The 19,153-nt window shown below is 42.9% G+C and overlaps 1 protein-coding gene across 3 annotated transcripts in view; it reads left to right on the forward strand.

Moving 5' to 3' along the window:
• The window catches only part of MPPED1 (metallophosphoesterase domain containing 1), a 130,363-nt gene that overhangs the window by 14,587 nt on the left and 96,623 nt on the right, over window positions 1-19,153 (forward strand). For 2 of the 3 annotated variants that reach the window (XM_084811853.1, XM_084811854.1), the window contains exons 2-3: window positions 11,201-11,259; window positions 13,062-13,345. In XM_084811853.1, the coding sequence (XP_084667979.1) occupies window positions 13,194-13,345 (152 nt within the window). In that variant the 5' untranslated portion in view covers window positions 11,201-11,259; window positions 13,062-13,193. Of the gene's footprint in view, window positions 1-1,876; window positions 2,014-11,200; window positions 11,260-13,061; window positions 13,346-19,153 lie in introns of all 3 variants that reach the window. The other variant, XM_084811855.1, reaches the window with a different exon arrangement.

Genomic DNA, 19,153 nt, shown 5'->3' on the forward strand with positions numbered 1-19,153 from the left:
AAGGGAATTGACAGGTTTGTTTTTTGTGGGAGAGGACTCTGAAAATCATGGTAGTCCCACCCCAACCAGGAGAAGTGGACAGTAAGTCAGTGCATGGCTCCTGTTTAAAAATTAGTTGGTGCATTGTAGAATTTCATATCATTTTTGCACTACAAGCCTTGCATCTCAAATTAATTATAATGCCTTATATTCAAAGTTCAAAAAATTGTACTAGTACAGGGGTGGGCAACTTGTGACCCTCCAAACTGTAATTCTCATCATCCCTCATCATTAACTATGCTGACTCAGAGCTGACAAGTTACTCACCCTTGTATTAGAAAATTCTTTTGAAAATTGACTCTTCCCTTCTACTTTTTTCCTGACTCCTTTTATTTTACTGTTACTTCACGGCACGAATACAGCATCTGGGACTGTTTGTTTAAGCACCATTTCTGTGCAAAACCGTATCCTTTACTACATGGTTTTGTAGAGTAGCACTTGCGGATAAATAATCATATTACTACTTGGTGTTAACATGAAAGAAAATTGTAGGCATCTTATAGTCATTCTGAATGTTAACTATGCAACGAGTTCTCTGATGTTAAATATTTTAATTGAGGATTTTATCTTTCGATTTTAAATGTTTTTAGTAGAGATGTTTTGTATTTTCTGTTTTTAAATGTTTTAATCTGGATCTTTTAATGTTAAAAGTTTTATGTTGTAAACTGTCTTAAGATGTCTTTTTTAGATATAGACAAGCATTCTATAAATGGGATAAATAAATAAATAAATAAAGAGTTGAAGGTATCATTCCCAGTGAATAAGGTCGACTTCATTGAATATAGAAAGCCAATATTTCTACTTTTTGTTGGTTGGCATTCATGGACAATTATCCTACTTGCTCTGCTATTTCTAGTGATTGTGTCAAAATCGGAGTAAGTAAATGGGGACATGTGAAGCACTATTATAAAAATGTAATACATTCTATGAGTAACTAAATTTTCATTTGAGCTTTTATACAGTTTAAAATGCCTAAATGTAGCATACCATTTCAAAAAAATTGGCTGTCAATTGTGCTGTCATATGTATAATGAGAACTATATTTTAAGAACTTAGTGAGGAAGAGAGGTTTCTTACATATCATAAATAGTATTAAAAGCCCTACTTAAAAAATAATAATCTGCATACAGTTATATCACCAGCACTTAAGTAAATATGCTGTGGAGCTGCCTGGTAGTGACATTCTTTTGGAATGAGGCCTTAATCAGGATTGAGACAGTCCTGGAAACCTTGCTTAAGATAATAGTTCAGCCGAACTACTGAAAACTGTGGGCTACCATCAAACTAATATCAGGAGGAACCAAACCTATTTTATTTAACTTGTACAAATAATACATTGAACACATCAAAGGTCTAGAAAAATATATTTAGGGGAACATTACCAAAATGGTGATTTTAAAGATAGTTGCCATTGTAATGTAGCATTGTACTTTGTACTTTGGCAAATGCATAAAAAAATATTGTTTACATTAATAACACGTATGTTTCTTTTCACTTTCAATGATTTCAACCTTCCATTGACAAAGAATATGTAATTTGGTTAATAACTTTCAAAAGATATCACAAATAAGTTGTTAGGTGAAACATAGGAAGCTGTTTCCTACTGAGACAGTATAAAATATGTCGCTATTATCCACACTGACTGATAGATGGGAGCCTTTTGCAGCCCTACTTGGAGAGGCCAGGACTGAACCTGGGACTTTTGCATTCAAAGCATGTGTTCTGCCACTGAGCTATGACCGTTCCCCAATATCCTGGGAACGATAGGCATGTTTGGAAAATATTATTATTAACTGCATCTTTATCCCGCTTTTCAGACAATTATTATCTCCCAAAGCAGCTCACATCAATAAATAAAGAAAAGAGGGAAAGAGGGAGACAGGCGTACAAACTAAAATAACATGACCCACACGAGAAGAGGATTGGAGGGAAAAAGAAAGAGGAGGGAGATCAGTTTTTCAAGGCAAGAACAAGGTGGTGAGCTATGAGCAGGCATTTAAGTGCAGTTTGGGCCAGGCTGATTGTCCTTTCCTTATGTTCTTGGCTGATGGAAGGGGAAAATGTTCTTTCCCTGTACTTCTGCAGTCCCAGGGCAACTGTCTATTGGAGCCGAGTATTAGTTCTAAACTAAACATTCTAGTAATCATACATAGTTTAGCTGTGCATGATAGGTTTCTTTATGCTAGTATAAGTCTGTATGATCCTGCTTTGGATCAGGACCACGGTGTTCCAGGAGGGGGTTAAAATGTTCCCGCCCACCTGTTTCTCCCTGCCCCAAATTCCACCCCCCTGCAGGGTGGGGGTTAAAAAAAGACAAAAGTTTCCATTCACTACACTGGAGACTTTTTTTTAACTCCCGCCATTGCAGGGTGGGTGGAATTTCAGGGGGAAAATAGGTGTGTGTTGGGGGGGAAGGTTTGACCCACCCTCCCAGATTGCCATGGTCCTGATCCAAATTGAGGCTATGTGCACTTAGCCCAGCATAAGGTAAGCTAAACTGTGCATGATTACCAGAACATTTAGTTCGGTCATTATTTCTGGCAGGGATGGGGAAGTGAGCTCCCTGCAACTGCTCCTTCTTTGGCCCATAGACGGCCCAGGTTGGTCTCTCCCTTGGCTTGATGTTATTCGGAGGAATCGGGGTGCAGTCTCTCAATGGCCCTAGGTCCCTTGGCTGATGGGGACTTAACGCCTTTTGTCATAACACTTGCACATATGGGAAATATAACAGTGTCACTGAATTTCATTAAGTACATTGAAAAGTGGTAGCTTTTCTTCAAAACATGTTATTTCCAGAATGGTATAATATTCTCATTTGGTCAGTAGCTCACTGTGAATGACCATTGGGGGTCACTGTGCTGGTCACCGTTCCTCTGATCACAGAGGGGGTTAGAAAGGGCTGGCTCTGAGCAGCAGTGCCTGCGGAGAAGATCTAAAGTGGGTGCCGTATATTCTCCAACTTATCTTAGAGCCAGTGTGGTGTAGTGGCAAGAGCGTTGGACTGGGGGCTGGGAGATCTGGGTTCTAGTCCCCACTCGGCCATGGAAGCTCACTGGGTGACTTTGGGCCAGTCACAGACTCTCAGCCCAACCCACCTCACAGGGTTGTTGTTGTGAGGATAAAACGGAGGAGGAGGACTACGTATGCCGCCTTGGGTTCCTTAAGGAGGAAAAAAGGCAGGATATAAATGTAATAAATAAATAAATCTGCTTCCAGACATAAGCTGTGGCTGACTGAGGTGGGGACAGCAGGAACACCAGGGAGTGTCAGTCAATTCAAATGGCCCTGCGAGAGCCAGAGAAGAAGGCAGAAACAGGAGATGAGGAGAGTAAGAGAGGAGGAGAGTGACCAGAGGATGGGAGGTGGACAGGAAGAAGGAGGAGGATGTCAGTCTTGGAAAGACGAGGAGGTAGTAGAACAAGGAAGGTGGAGGGCAGAGGAGGAGAGCGAGAAGGCTTCTTCACATGGAGCTTTTACCCTGCTATCGAGATTGCTCACTCACAAAAGTTTGCGGGCCCTTTAGATGACATCGTGAACCTCCAGAGCATCTCCTGCTCTAAATGACCTTTATTCCATTTTTAAATAGATTAGAGATAATGAGCTATCAAATCTCCACACCCCCCCCCCCCGTGTTCTGCTTGAATTCCCTCCGTGAAAAAGGAAAAGCCTCAAGAAGAGGAGCGAGATCAAGGAAACATATGGAAGACTCAGATAAGGGGGAGAAAGGGGGGAAAGGGGAGGGTGCAAAGGGAGCGGATGAAAAAGGGAGCCACTGTGATCCTGCATTTTAAACTGAAGCGGGAGTCATTTTAAATGCGGGATTTTAGGCTGGGGTAGAGATGCTCAGAGTGTCAGAACCAGCAGGAGTGAGAAAGAAGAAACAGGCACAGGAGGCAGAGAATAACAGGTAATAGTGGAGGAAACAGGAGTCGGTGTACTGTTTCAGGACATGTATTCTGATGACACTCCGTTGGGTTACAGGTTTCTGTTGTGGACCAAATCTTGAGCAGTGGCCAGGTCAGTAGCAAGGCGGAAAGAGATCAGCACCTCAGAAAGTTCTCAGTGGCTCTGGGGCTGGAAGCCAGGCAGGGCTGTCTGTATGTTGCTCCATCAAAGGTCAGAGCAAGACAGAAGCTTAAATAGGAATTTACCAGCCTTTAGGCTGGTTAGGTCTGCCTCTGTCCTTTGTTGTTGTTGTTCAGTCGTTAAGTCATGTCCGACTCTTCGTGACCCCATGGACCATAGCATGCCAGGCCTTCCTGTCCTCCGCTCTCTCCTGGAGCGTGCTCAAGTTCATATTCATTGCATCGGTGATGCTATCTAGCCATCTCATCCTCTGCCGTCCCCTTCTCCTTTTGCCTTCAATCTTTCCCAGCATCAGGGTCTTTTCCAGGGAGTTTTCTCTTCGCATTAGGTGGCCAGCTTCAGTGTCTGTCCTTCCAATGAGCACTCAGGGTTGATTTCCTTTAGGATGGACTGATTGGACCTCCTTGCAGTCCAGGGGACTCGTAAGAGTCTTCTCCAGCACCACAGTTCGAAAGCATCGATTCTTCAGCGCTCAGCTTTCCTTATAGTCCAGCTCTCACAGCCATACGTTGCTACTGGGAAAACCATAGCTTTGATTATACGAATCTTTGTTGGCAAGGTGATGTCTCTGCATCTTACTATGCTGTCTAGGTTGGCCATAGCTTTCCTCCCCAGGAGCAAGCATCTTTTAATTTCATGGCTACAGTCACTGTCTGCGGCGATCTTGGAGCCCAAGAAAGTAAAATCTGTCACTGCTTCCATTTCTTCCCCTTCTATATGCCAGGAAGTGATGGGGCCAGATGCCATGATCTTCGTTTTTTTAACGTTGAGTTTCAAACCAGCTTTTGCACTCTCCACTTTCACCCTCAACAAGAGGCTCTTTAGATCCTCTTCACTTTCTCCCACTAGGGTGGTATCATCTGCATATCTGAGGTTGTTGATAATTCTCCCGGCAATCTTAATTCTGACCTGTGATTCATCCAACCCGGCGTTTCTCATGATGTACTCTGCATATAAATTAAATAAGCAGGGCAACAAGATACAGCCTTGTTGTACTCCTTTCCCAATTTTGAACCAGTCGGTTGTTCCATGTCTGGTTCTGACTGTTGCTTCTTGACCCTCGGACAGGTTTCTCAGGAGACAAGTAAGGTGGTCTGGTACTCCCATCTCTTTAAGCATTTGCCACAGTTTGTTGTGATCCACACAATCAAAGGCTTTAGCGTAGTCAGTGAAGCAGAAATAGACATCGTCTGGAATTCTCTTGCTTTCTCCATGATGCAGCGAATGTTGGTGATTTGATCTCTAGTTCCTCTGCCTCTTCGAAACCCAGCTTGTACTTCCGGTAGTTCTCAGTTCACATACTGCTGAAGCCTAGCTTGTAGGATTTTGAGCATCACCTTGCTGGCATGTGAAATGAGCACAATTGTGTGGTAGTTTGAACACTCTTTGGTGTTGCCCTTCTTTGGAATTGGAATGTAAACTGACGTTTTCCAGTCTTGTGGCCACTGTTGAGGGTTCCAAATTTGTTGGCATATTGAGTGCAGCACTTTAACAGTATCATCTTTTAGGATCTTAAATAGCTCAGCTGGAATACTGTCATCTCCACTAGCTTTGTTGTTACTAATGCTTCCTAAGGCCCACTTGACTTCACTCTCTAGGATTTCCGGCTCAAGTTCAGTGACCGCACTATCATGGCTATCAGGGACATTAAGATCTTTCCTGTATAGTATTTCTGTGTATTCTTTCCACCTCTTCTTAATCTCATCTGCTTCTGTGAGGTCCCTGCCTTCTTTGTCCTTTATCATGCCCATCTTTGCACAAAACGTTCCCTTGAGATCTCCAATTTTCTTGAAATGATCTCTAGTCTTTCCCATTCTATTGTTTTCCTCGATTTCTTTGCATTGTTCATTTAAGAAGGCCTTCTTGTCTCTCCTTGCTATTCTCTGGAACTCTGCATTCAGCTGGATGTATCTTCCCCTTTCTCCCTTGCTTTTCGCTTCCCTTCTTTCCTCAGCTACTTGTAAAGCCTCCTCAGACAGCCACTTGGCTTTCTTGCATTTCTTTTTCTTTGGGATGGATTTCGTTGCTGCCTCCTGAACAATGTGACGGACCTCCGTCCATAGTTCCTCAGGCACTCTGTCTATCAGGTCTAATCCCTGAAATCTATTCCTCACCTCCACTGTATCTTCATAAGGGATATGATTGAGGTCATACCTGAATGGTTTAGTGGTTTTCCCTACGTTCTTCAATTTAAGCCGAAATTTTGCAAGAAGCAGCTCATGATCTGAGCCACAGTCAGCTCCAGGTCTTGTTTTTACTGACTGTATGGAGCTTCTCCATCTTTGGCTGCAAAGGACATAATCAATCTGATTTCGATATTGACCCTCTGGTGATGTCCATGTGTAGAGTCGCGTCTTGTGCTGTTGGAAAAGAGTGTCTGCTATGATTTTTTATTTATTTATTTATTTATTTATTTCTATACCGCCCAATAGCCAAAGCTCTCTGGGCGGTTCATGATCAGTGTGTTCTCTTGGCAAAACTCTATTAGCCTTTGTGCTGCTTCATTTTGTACACCAAGGCCATGCTTGGCTGTTATCCCGGTGATTTCTTGACTTTCTACTTTAGCATTCCAATCCCCTATGATGAAGAGGACATCTTTTTTTGGTGTTAGTTCTAGAAGGTGTTGTAGGTCTTCATAGAACCGATCAACCTCAGCTTCTTCGGCCTCAGTGGTTGGGGCATAGACGTGAATTACTGTGATGTTGAATGGTTTGCCTTGGATTCGTACTGAGATCATTCTATTGTTTTTGAGATTGTACCCCAGTGCTGCTTTTCCCACCCTTTTGTTGACTATGAGTGCTACTCCATTTCTTCTCAGGGATTCTTGCCCATAGTAGTAGATATAATGGTCACCTGAATTAAATTCACCCATGCTTGTCCATTTTAGTTCACTGATTCCCAAGATGTCGATGTTCAATCTTGCCGTCTCATGTTTGACCACCTCCAGCTTACCTTGATTAATTGATCTGACATTCCAGGTTCCTAAACAATATTGTTCTTTACAGCATCGGATTTTCTTTTCACCACCAGACACATCCACAGCTGAGTGTCCTTTTGGCTTTGGCCCAGCGGCTTCACTCTTTCTGGCGCTACTTGGAAATTCCCTCTGTTCTTCCCCGGTAGCATATTGGACACCTTCCGACCTGAGGGGCTCATCTTCCGGCGTCATCTCTTTTAGCCTTGTGATACGTTCCATGGGGTTTTCTTGGCAAGAATACTGGCGTGGGTTGCCATTTCCTTCTTCAGTGGACCACATTTTGTCAGAACCCTCCACCATGACTTGTCCGTCTTGGGTGGCCCTGCATGGCATAGCTTATGGCTTCACTGAGTTACACAAGCCCCTTTGCCACAACAAGGCAGTGATCCATGAAGGGGGGCTCTATCTTTACTGAGGCTTTGATCCTTAAAGGGGCATGGTCTGTTTTAGCAGCCTCAGGCTGTGGCAATGTGGGAGTGGTTGTGGCATGCTACCATCTTCAGAGCCTGAGGATTGTAATGGATCCTCCTCTGGACAAAAAGGAGCCGCCTGTGGGGGTTCCTCTGAAGAACTGGGTCCTGGTGAGATAGAAGTCTAGTGATGCTTTTCTGTGGCTCAGTCTTCGCCTATAGACTCTTGAGCCTCTTCTGAGGATGAGGGGTCAGAATCCTCTGAGGATGATGGTTCAGGGAGCTGATCCATGATATTTGAGAAGATTGGAAGAGGCCCTACCAGACAGTGGGACAGACAGGCCCAAGACCCTGAGCATCTCTACACCAACCTAAAATCCCACATTTAAAATGGGGCTTTCTGCTTCCGTTTTGAATGCAGGATCACAATGGACTCCCTTTACACGTGCTTCCTTCCCCCTTTCCCCTCTCCTTTCCCCCTCCTTTCCCCCCTTATCTGAGTCTTCCTTATGTTTCATTATGCAGCAGCTAGATGGCGCTGTGGTCGAGCGCCTCTTATTGCGGCTTTTCCTTTTTCATGAGGGAACTCAAGCAGAACTCAAACGCTGTAATTTGATAGCCCATCATCTCCAATCTTTAAAAAAATGGAATAAAGGTCATTTAGTGTGGGAGATGCTCTGGAGGTTAACGATGTCATCTAAAGGGCCCGCAAACTTCCACGAGTAACCGATCTCAATAGCAGGATAAAAGCTCCATGTGAAGAAGCCTCCTGAAGTAGGTCAACTCCATTGGAAGAGTAGAAATCCTGGAGGAGCTGGGGCAAGGAGGAGAAAACCCTTCAGACCCCTCCAAGACCCCCAGGCAGTGGAGACAGAGCAATTTCTCCAGAATCTGAGGAAGAGGTCTTGGGCAGGTGGGGGTGTGCACTCATTCTGTTGCCCCTCCCATGTGTCACCTGAGACAAGTGGCTCAGGGTGGCTTATGCACCTCACAGGGTTAATGTGATATTAAATCACTAAATGAATAGTGCGAGGGTTCTTTGGTTCAATATGTCCTTATATGCTGCTTAATCCAATGCATGTTTACTTAGATGTATGCAATGGGACTTATTCCCTAGTACGTGTATGTAGTATTGTGATTATGCACACTTATTTGGGTTTAAGTTAAAAACCACTTTGGCCAGATTTGAAACTATGTTAAACATTGGGGCTTTTGTCACAGGAGATTTTGTAAAAAAAAACACACACACACAAAAAAAACTTGTTTATTATAATTAGGAGGTTCAGTGGGATACAATTTTGAATTAAATGGGAAAGAATGACTAAACGCAATATCCCAGAAAATATTTGGGTGCAAAAGGTCCAGCAGTACCCACTTAGTTGTAATAGATTAATGGGGTTTGAACCGGCATGACTGACTGTGAAAGCGATCTTGTGGTTGTGATAGCTATCCCAGTGAAAACGTCAACTGCGTGTGAAGCAGTGGTAATAATACCATGCTAGGTATTACTAGGGAAGAAAACTGCCAGTCTTATAATACCTTTGTATAAATATATGGTGCAGCTATATTTGGAATGCAGTACAGTTCTGGTTACTCTGTCTCAAAAAGTATATCATAGAACTGGAAAAGGCCTAGCAAATGGCAACCAAAAATCAAGTTGTTGGAGCACCTTTCCTAGGAGGAAAGGCTAAATTATTTGCAGCTTTTAATTTGGAAAGATGGCAATGAAGGAGGAACATCATATATACAGACTGATTAAAATTAAACATGGTGTGGAGAAAATTGAGAGAGAACTTTTTTTCTCTCTCTTAATACTAGAATTCAGGATCACCCAAGGAAATTGATTGGCAGTAGTTTCAGGGCAGACAAAGGAAGTCCTACCTCATGCACTGATTAACAAGTGTGGTGGAGAGCCAGTGGGATGTAGTGGTTACATGTTTAACTAGGTTCAGATCCCCTCTCAGATGGGAAACTAACTGGTTGACCTTGGGCCATTCTCTCCTGAGCTAATCTACTTCACAGGGTTGTTGTGAAGATAAAATGTGGGCCTTGGAGGGACAGGATATTAATAATAATAATTAATAATAAACATTTGTATAATGCTTTCAGGTGTTGAGAGCGCTGCACAGCAACATGCACTAGTTATAATCCTGAGGTAAATTAGTATCAGTATTCCCCATAGTGCAGATGGGAGGACGGAGGCTGAGAGAAAGTGGTTTGCCTAAGTCCACTTAGTGAGTTCAAACTAGGGGCTTTCTGATTTCTAGCTCAGTCTCTTAGTGCTGAAATAACTAACTAACTAAGGGCGCAATCCTATGGCTGCCAGTCTGCAGCTAGACAGCCATAGGATAGGTTGGTTCCCGGGAACTGACCTCCACCTCCTCCCGCACTGCCTCGTAAGCAGTGCGGAGTGACCCCATGCTCGGAAGAGGCACACGGAGCAGCGACAACGGGGCATTCCTGGGGGTGTGCTGGGGCGGGGAGGGCGGCAGTGCTGTTCTGACGCTTCCTATGCGTCATCTGGCATCCGCCCCCCCGGTCCAACTTCCCATGGCTAGACAGCTGAAATCGGCTGTCTAGCCGCAAATGCAGGGCAGCTGAACCATGGCGGGAAAGATCCCCTCCATGTTGCTCCTGCCCTGCATTGGATAGGTAGTTGCCTCCGAGTTCGGAGGCAGCCGCCTATCCCGATAGGATTGCGCCCTATGGGTGCCATCCTGTACTTGTTTAGACAGAAAAAAGCCCTACAATTCCCAGCATGACCGACTGTTGCATGCTGGGAATTGTAGGATATTTTTCTGCCTGCGCAGGCATAGGATTGCATCTTAAAGGAATTTGCTGCCATGATATGTGGTGATGGCTCTTGGCTGAGAAAGGGATGTCAGATTTGTGGAGGATAGGGCTGTCAGTAGCTATTAGCTATAATTGAGGAAACCTCCAGAGCAGCCTTCCCCAACTTGATGCCTGTCATGAGCCATGCTACCTGGGAATAAGGGAGTTGCCATCCAACACATCTGGAGGGCGCCAGGTTGGGGATGGGTGCTCCAGAGGTTCACTAGCACTAGGCTGTAAAGGGCTGTAAATTTCAAAACCAGCAGTTTGAATTGTGCTTAGAAGTGTAATGGAAGCCAGTGCACTTGTTTTAAGAACAGTGAGATATGTTTTCTGTGTCTCGTCTCAGCCATGGAACGTGGTAGATCCTTTTTTGCTTCTATGTGAGGATATGATTTGCTGTTCTGGTCTATGTTACAGGTTTCCTTCTTTATGCAGAAAGTGAACTGTGCTTCTGCTGATATAACTATTATATATAAGTAGCAAAATATTAAATAATAATGATAAACATGCATTTCACATATATAATGAGCAAACATGGATTTTGATTTAAGTAATAAAAATCTTCAGTATTTTTTATGAATAATGGTGTGGCCTTCTGACTTAATATAATATTTTCAGTATAGCTAACAAATTGCCCATTCCCAGTTTATTAGAAACTAACTAAATAATGAGTATATTTTTCACTGTTTTCAGTGTTTTCTTTTTTCAAATCAAAGAGGACTAGATTTTCCTTCAAATCAGATTGTCACTTCTCATTTCCCTATATTGTATCAGTGCTGTTTTGGAGGGGCATAACCATCATCCAGTATCCACTCCAGTGATATTAATTCTGTTAATATTTGGTGTCTTTCAGGAGCTGTAGCTTTGACAATGTGAACACGCAACAATGAAAACCTTTGTGGTTTGAAAACCGTAAGTTTCCACTATTCATGCTTTCAAGGAAAAGCATGAAAGATGCTGTAGTCTTGTGCACATTTACATGAAAGTAAATCCCACTGAACACAGTGGGACTTACTTCCAAGTAAACATGCATAGGATTGAACTAGGAACCCCAAATTTGGTACTTTGTGAAATTCTAATTGTGTTGGATCCAGGCTTAGTCATACCTAAATCAGTGGGACTTAACCTCATCATGACGTTAGAGAACTTGAAATGGAGTTGCCAAAATCCAGATATTCTGGGGGGAAAAGTGATGTCAAGAATATGGCTGGAATCCAAATAGGAGTGGGCACATGCATTCATGCTTAATTTTTCTGTAAAAGAAAAATGTGAAGCCTCCAAACTGCTTTTTAAAATTCTACCAAATTTGCACATAGTTTGAATTTTGAAAGGGTAACTTGGGAAAAAGAGCAAGAATGAAAAGCAGCATTTTTCCACTGAAAAGCTCAGCCACCAAATACAAAACTTATTTTAAAAACACTTCTGAAAGATTAAGCATGATTAAGCATGTATGCCCCACCCCTGATCTCAGTCTGTATAATAAAATACCGCTAAATATGTAGAAAGTGGATGATCAATTTAAAAAAAAGAACTGGGTGCAAGATTTGAAATTGTATATTTTGATGGACATCTGGGGAAATATTTAAAAAGCAGGTAATAAATCCACTTGTACAGATATGAAAAAAGTCATTGTGTTATCTGTTGATGGTATTTTTTAAAGTGATTATGTGGATGTACCATATAATTTAAAAATTCTGGAAATATCTTTTTAAAGTTGTGTGATAACTATGTAATGTAAATGAATATGAACTTGATAACTGGATGATTATCTGCTAGTGTGTTAGGACAGCCTTCCCTAACCTGGTTCCCTAACCTGATGTAGACCCACACATCTGGAGGGCACCAGGTTGGGGAAGGCTGGCCTAGAGGCTGAATATGCCAGGAATTACCAGTGCAAAAGGTATGGAATGTTCCCTCTCTCACACAAATTTCGGATTGGTTGAGTAAATTGTGAAGGATTACGAAGATGGAGGAACTGAGCTTTTAATGTTCATAGAAGAAAAGAGAGATTAAACATGATACAGTTTGTGAATATGTGCAAATTATTTTTGGGCAACTGGAATAATTTATACACGGTACATCCAGTCATGAATAATGTATTAACTTCATACATATGCTTTGTGTGGGAAATAATCACGAAGGGGATGCACATTTCTGATACCTGTTTTGTGGATTCAACAAAGCATTTTCGATTACAACTGTTACAACATTCCTCCGGATAATTCATGGTTTTATGAATGCCATTGAACCATAGGATAAAACAGACCTTATCCTGATTTCTTTAGAACACATGCTTGTAATCTCTTCACGCACAGGCATGCAGTCAGTTGGAGCAATAATATAAACATTCAGTAATACACCAAGGCTAGGGGGAAGTAAAATTAAATAGTTGTGTTTGCAAAACATTAAAACGTGGCATGCAGTTTTTAAGGAGAAATGCATTGTTCAGTGGATTTGTGATTAAAAGTCCTAACCGTTCGAACATGTACCATGTGTTCTTTGAGAAGTTTGTTTCCCTCCCTGCTCAACCGTGTGTGTGTATGCAAAACATATATTTTCATCAAATTGCTGAGTTGGAGAGATTTGTAATGAGATATTTGAACTGTTAGCATTTATCTTCCTTTCCTGAACCTTTATTTACTATCTGATATTAAAGAAAGCATATCTCACGCAGATTAACTGTCAAGACACTTATACCACCTGCATTTTTTCAGTCTACTTTCAGGTTTTCAGAAAAGGGAGCTTGTGTGTGATGAGGTAAGGAGAGAACATGGATGTTTTCAGCCAATGTAGAAAGATAGTGGAGATGATTCTCTGAAAAATCGGCATCACTGCACAGAGCAAGCATGGCTTTTGCCCAATCACACATTATGACAGCTAGAAGGCATCAGCACAGTAGACTCATAATTGAAGTTGATGAGTACAGCTCAAACCCGACACAGGCATTCACGTTCTACAACATTAACCAGGGACGCTTCCAGCCCCCACATGTGCAAATGTAAGTATTATAGTTCTGTTATTGCTATAGCACAGACTTGTGAATGGTTATTGCTGTGTCAATGTGGTATTTGATGGGCCAGTCAAAAATGGGAATCTAGGGAATAATATTTGGGTGAAAGGTATTTTTATTAGTGGATGCAAGTGGTAACACATCCTGGTATTTAGTAAATAGCAACAGGCAATTGCAGGAGTTCTTAGAATGGGTGGAATTGTGCCATTAATCAATAACCACCCCACATCCTTATATGAATAGTTCTTTTAATATAAAGTCTGTTTGAGAACAAAACAATTGCTATTGTTTGGCTAGAGATTCAAGAGATCCAACTTACAATAGAACGGCGGCGACTAATGAAATAGTGTGGGCACCCAACTGACAGATCCTACTTTAAATACTGACAGTATGTGGAAGGCACATGGTACTTAAAGTATAATTAAATTAACATGCTTGTTGTTAACTTTTTGTGCATAGTGAAAACATCTGTAAAGTTAATTGCTCTGAAGGGTGATTTTCTTTTAATGTAACATGGAGGATCATAATTGCAAAATGAAAACAGCTAATAAAGTTGAGAGCCAGAAGGGAAAGAAGAAAATCTTTAGCCATAACAACCAAATGAAGTATTAAAACTCATTGTAAAATATTTTTGTAAGGAAACAAAACATGTATAATATACTTTTTCTCTTTAGGTTAGAAGACTGTTGGTTTTGTTTACTTCACCAGAAGTGGAGTAGCGTTGGGCTTATCGAGTTTGATTGCATGGGGCGGGGTGGGCTATTTGTGGTCCTCCAGACGTTTTGGCCTAAAACTCCCATCAGCCCTAGCCAGCATAGTAAATGGTGAGGGATGATGGAAGATGTAGGCCAAAACATCTGGAGGGCCACAAGTTGTTCATCCCTGGTATAGGGCATGCTTTTCCATAACCAAATATGTAATGCGCACGCTTGACATGCAAACTGCAGCCATCGTCTCTGTGTAGACATACAATTAACTGGTGTTTAAGGATCAGGATTGAACCACGGGATTGTGTCCAACCTTCTCCCTGCTCCTTGTCTTCAACCCTCTCCCCCTCCCTCACTATTTGGGTTCGGTGTTCCATTTAGTTGTCACCAATTTGGACTGAAAAAAAGCCTAGTGATGTTTCTAAACATGTTGAAGACCCTGATGAAAATAGTTCTCAAAGTTAGTTTAGGAGCATACCCAAACTCCTCTTAATTGAGCTTGGCAACAGCTGCACATATGCGCCAATCTCACTGGAGCAGAGAGTTTACAGCATGAAGAATGGGAAATGGGGAATGAGTGTGCCTGTAGTCTGAGCACCTGCTTCCTAAACCTCATTTAATTATCCTTTGAAGTCAGCTGATTTGCTACAGTTAGACCAGAATTTGGTGAGATGTGGCAGATGGTATTCTTGATTCCAGAACATCACCAAATAGCATCAGAGAAGAAAACCTGTACTGGGGGAAGAAAGGCAGCTTTTAACAGAAGTTATAGTGATCAACGGTTGAATGAATACCATATGACAGCCAAACTACATGATCGCTTTAGAATTATTTGTGAGAGCTGGGGAGGTGTAGTAGCTAAGAGTGTGAATTGGGAGAGAAGAAGTCACCAGTTGAGTCCTGCTTAATCCTCAAGCTAGTTGGGTGACCATATAAAAATCAGTCCCAACCTGAACACCACATTTGCAACATGGGATAATATTTTAGGATTGAACTGAAATACCTCCTATTCACTGTTGCATTCACAGGTGATGTAAATGGGAGGTCATTTTGGCGATTTGGTGTGTGTGTGAGAGAGGGAGAGAGAGAGAAAGAGAGAGAGAGAGAGAGAGAGAAACTGTGGGATGCAAAGCCTACTTTAGATAGTGGCAGCACTGTTCCTTGTGGCCATTTCTTCCTCAGAAGGTGTTCACCACAGCACTCTGTCATGATACTGCGTTGCACAAAAGAACTTTTGTTCTTTTGTGCAGCATTTGCATTTGGGGTGGGTTAGGGTATTTTAGAAAACGTTTTTATTGTAGAATTTTATTGTTTTAAACTGTTTTATTATACGCTGTACATTGCCCAGAGTGGCTGGGTGACCAGCCAGCTGGGCGATTAATAAATTTAATAATAATAATTAAAAAAAAAACTTCATGGCATGGGTAAGAAATGACAGCTGGGAACTATTGAGAGGAGCCATTGCCACCACAAAACACAGGTAGTGATGGCAAAGTATGACAAAAGGAGGTGAGTCGTTTCAGCCCCTCTTTCAGCCCCAGATTGCTCCAAAGTTGGCCCAAACAGTATCTTCAGAGAACTTCCGGCCCACACTTAGTACTGACCTAACTTATAAATTCTGCTGTAAAGATTACTGAGAATAATAATAATAATAATAATAATAATGATGTATTAGTTATCTGTGCTGCTCTTCACTGTGTAGACCTAGCTAGTGGAAGTGCAAACAAAAACATGAAGGCTAGCTTCAATTTGGGCTCCGTGTAGGCTCAGGTTTTAGGTCCTATAGGGCAGCTCATAAACTAAAGTTCAGAAATAGGCCTCATCTCAAGTTGAGAGTTCAGCTTTTCATTTAGTTTAAAAAACAGACAAAAGCAAAACAGAATTTTTAAAAAGTGCACAGTGAGCCAGGCCCAGTGACTCAGCCCCTTGCATTCCCAGGGGAGTTCAAACCACATCCTTTCCTTAATCACCTACTGTGAAAAAACGGCGGTAAAAGTTTAACTGTTATGTTTCGTTTCAGTGACGGAAGGACTGAAGGAGTTAACAGTAGAAGGGGGAAAATGTATGTCTTTTACTTGAGGCTTGAGCCAGGGAGAGAGACCTTGTAAATATACTGTGCTGGTTGAGTGGCTGTTACTGTTACCTTGAGAAGTGAATATGCGGCCAGATTTCTCTTAGGTATGGGAAAGTAAGGTTGTTCTAAAGATACCTATTCTAAAGATACCTATTGGTCCTGAATTTGAACAGAGCTGGTGTGTTGTAATGCTGGCCACACCAAAGTTGCTTGGCTGGAGGGTTCTGCCAGGAGCAAATATAAGGAGCTGTTGAGAGACATTTGGGGAGAGTTTGCCTGGAGAGAGTCTGTCAGGAAGAGTTTCTCAGGAGGTGTCTTCATAAGAGGCTGGAGAGCCTCAGAAGGACATCAGCCAGGGAGAAGAGCAGCCACAAGACCAGGAGACTGTCCTCATGGAGGTTTTGCTGCGAGTTTGTAGCGCTCCGTAGTTGTCCGCAGCACATGATGTCGTGGCCATCCCACAGCCACCCTGGAGCTTTCAGTGGACAAAATGGAGTTTCTAAGACTGCTTATACATAATTCGCTTTCTCCTCACTTCTGGTGCTGTGTGCTCTATCCTCCGCATTTACTTGGCATGGTAGCAAGCCCCAGGGGTGTGTCTTTCACCTGTCTGTGATCTTACAGAACCCAGTCAAGGGGTGTTTCCCCTCCTATTCAGAAAAGTATCACCAAGCAGTGCATGCACAAGTTAAGATGACATTGCTGTCCCTCGAAATAGCGCATTTACAAATGCTGTCTCCTTCCCAAGTGGCAAACAGGGCTTCATCACCTTGAAGCACTTTCCACTTTCCACACAGCAGAGGTTTCATACATCATAAATGAAGGGAGATTGTATGGGGCAAAGCAAACCGGAGCAACCCCCCCTTCTGTGCATGCTTACTCGGAAGTAAGAAGTAAGCATTTAAAGGGTAAAAGGCTACATTTGGAAATTTGCCCTAAAGTGATCATTCGCTTCTCCGTGAAATCGCAGTACCAATCCTTCGAGATCACAGGAGCTTCTCATCTCATTGCGAGCAGCGAGAAGGAGAAAGGGAGGGGTAGAAAGGGGGGGATTGTGGTTTCTCAAGAAAAAAGTGCAATACATTGGAGAGCCCACACACCCGTGCTGGCTTTCTAACTTTGTAAGTAGTTTTTTATTGTTATTATTGGGTTTGTTATTATTGGGTTCATTTTCCATCTCAAGATCACCCTGAACTGGTCTAGGGGATGATAGCATGTCCCTAGTACTCCAAAAATTACTTTTTGAGTTCGATATTGTCACCCACAGCCCTTTTGTGGAGGAGTCTGTCCCTTTTAGGTTTTCTAGTCTATTTGACACTAGGTCCTCTTTGATGTGCAGAGTAACACCTCCTCCAGTATGCCCTTCCCTGTCCCTCTTATAGAGTTATCCGAGGAATGGGTCCCTTCTAAGGGATCATTTCCCTCTTTCTCAGAATTACACCCTCCTTTCCTGAGACTTCCATTCTCTGTGACAGAAGAAGGGCTGTCACCAGGGAATGGGACACCACTATTAGGTCCCCCAACGTCTCATCCACTAACCTCTCTTCCTCTCTCAGTTTCTCAAGATCAGCCACCTTGGCTTCAAGGAAACAAACTTGTTCCCTGAGAGCCATTACACCAAGCACACATCTATGACTTCTGTCCAGCTGGCAGATATTTATACATGTGGCACTCAGTGACGGCCACTGATTTGCATGTCTTTAAAAGGGATTTAGAAAACTCGTGGACAATAAGGCTATCAGTGGCTTCTTCTCCTGGTGGCTATGTGGTACCTCCAGTATCAGAAACAGTATGCCTGTGTATACCAATTCCTGGGGAACATGAGTGGGAGGGTGCCGTTAGACTCATGACCTACTCATGGGTTTCCCACAGGCAGCAGGTTGGCCACTGTGTGAACTGAATGCTGGACTACATAGATCTTTGGTCTGATCCAACATGGCTCTTCTTAGGTTCATATGTTTCTCCAAGGAGATCTTAATGCAGCCCTTCCGACCTGGTACCCTCCAGATGTGTTGGGCTGCAACTCCCATCATTCCAGTCCAGAATGAGAATGCTAGGAGTTGCAGTCCAACACATCCAGAGGGCACCAGATTGGGGACAACTGAGCTATATTGATGGCCATTGGCTTAGATTGCTTTAAAAGAGGACTAGACGAATTCAGAGAGGCCAAGTCTATTAATAGCTATTAGCCATGGCAACTAAATATAGCCGCTGACAACCAAATGCTGCAGATAAGAAAAAGAGAATCTGATCACTTTCACGGGGGGTAGGGTGGGGGACAGGGGAGGACACTGCTGACTGAGCTATGCATTCCCTCCAGTGCTACCTCCCAGTGAGTGCCAGTAAGAATGTGATTTGCCCCTTCATCTTGATTGTACTCCAGTGGCAATGCAAGCCAGATTCCCATCAGGAAACCACCACACCAGTCACTGCTGGACACAACCCAGTTATTTGTTGTTCAGTCGCTAAGTCGTGTCCGACTCTTCGTGACCCCATGGACCATAGCACGCCAGGCCTTCCTGTCCTCCGCTCTCTCCCGCAGTGTGCTCAAGTCCATATTCATTGCATCAGTGATGCTATCTAGCCACCTCATCCTCTGCCGTCCCCTTCTCCTTTGGCCTTCAGTCTTTCCCAGCATCAGGGTCTTTTCCAGAGAGTTTTCTCTTCGCATTAGGTGGCCAAAATATTGGAGCTTCAGCTTCAGTATCTGTCCTTCCAGTGAGCACTCAGGGTTGATTTCCTTTAGGATGGACTGCTTTGACTTCCTTGCAGTCCAGGGGACTCGTAAGAGTCTTCTCCAGCACCACAGTTCGAAGGTGTTCTTCGGCGCTCAGCCTTCCTTATAGTCCAGCTCTCACAGCCATACGTTGCTACTGGGAAAACCATAGCTTTGATTATACGGACCTTTGTCGGCAAGGTGATGTCTCTGCTTCTTACTATGCTGTCTAGGTGTGCCATAGCTTTCCTCCCAAGGAGCAAGCGTCTTTTAATTTCATGGCTACTGTCACCATCTGT

This window comes from Heloderma suspectum, chromosome 7 (assembly GCF_057233095.1).
Source record: "Heloderma suspectum isolate Gila_16-S chromosome 7, 16-S_ref, whole genome shotgun sequence".
NCBI lineage: Eukaryota > Metazoa > Chordata > Lepidosauria > Squamata > Helodermatidae > Heloderma > Heloderma suspectum.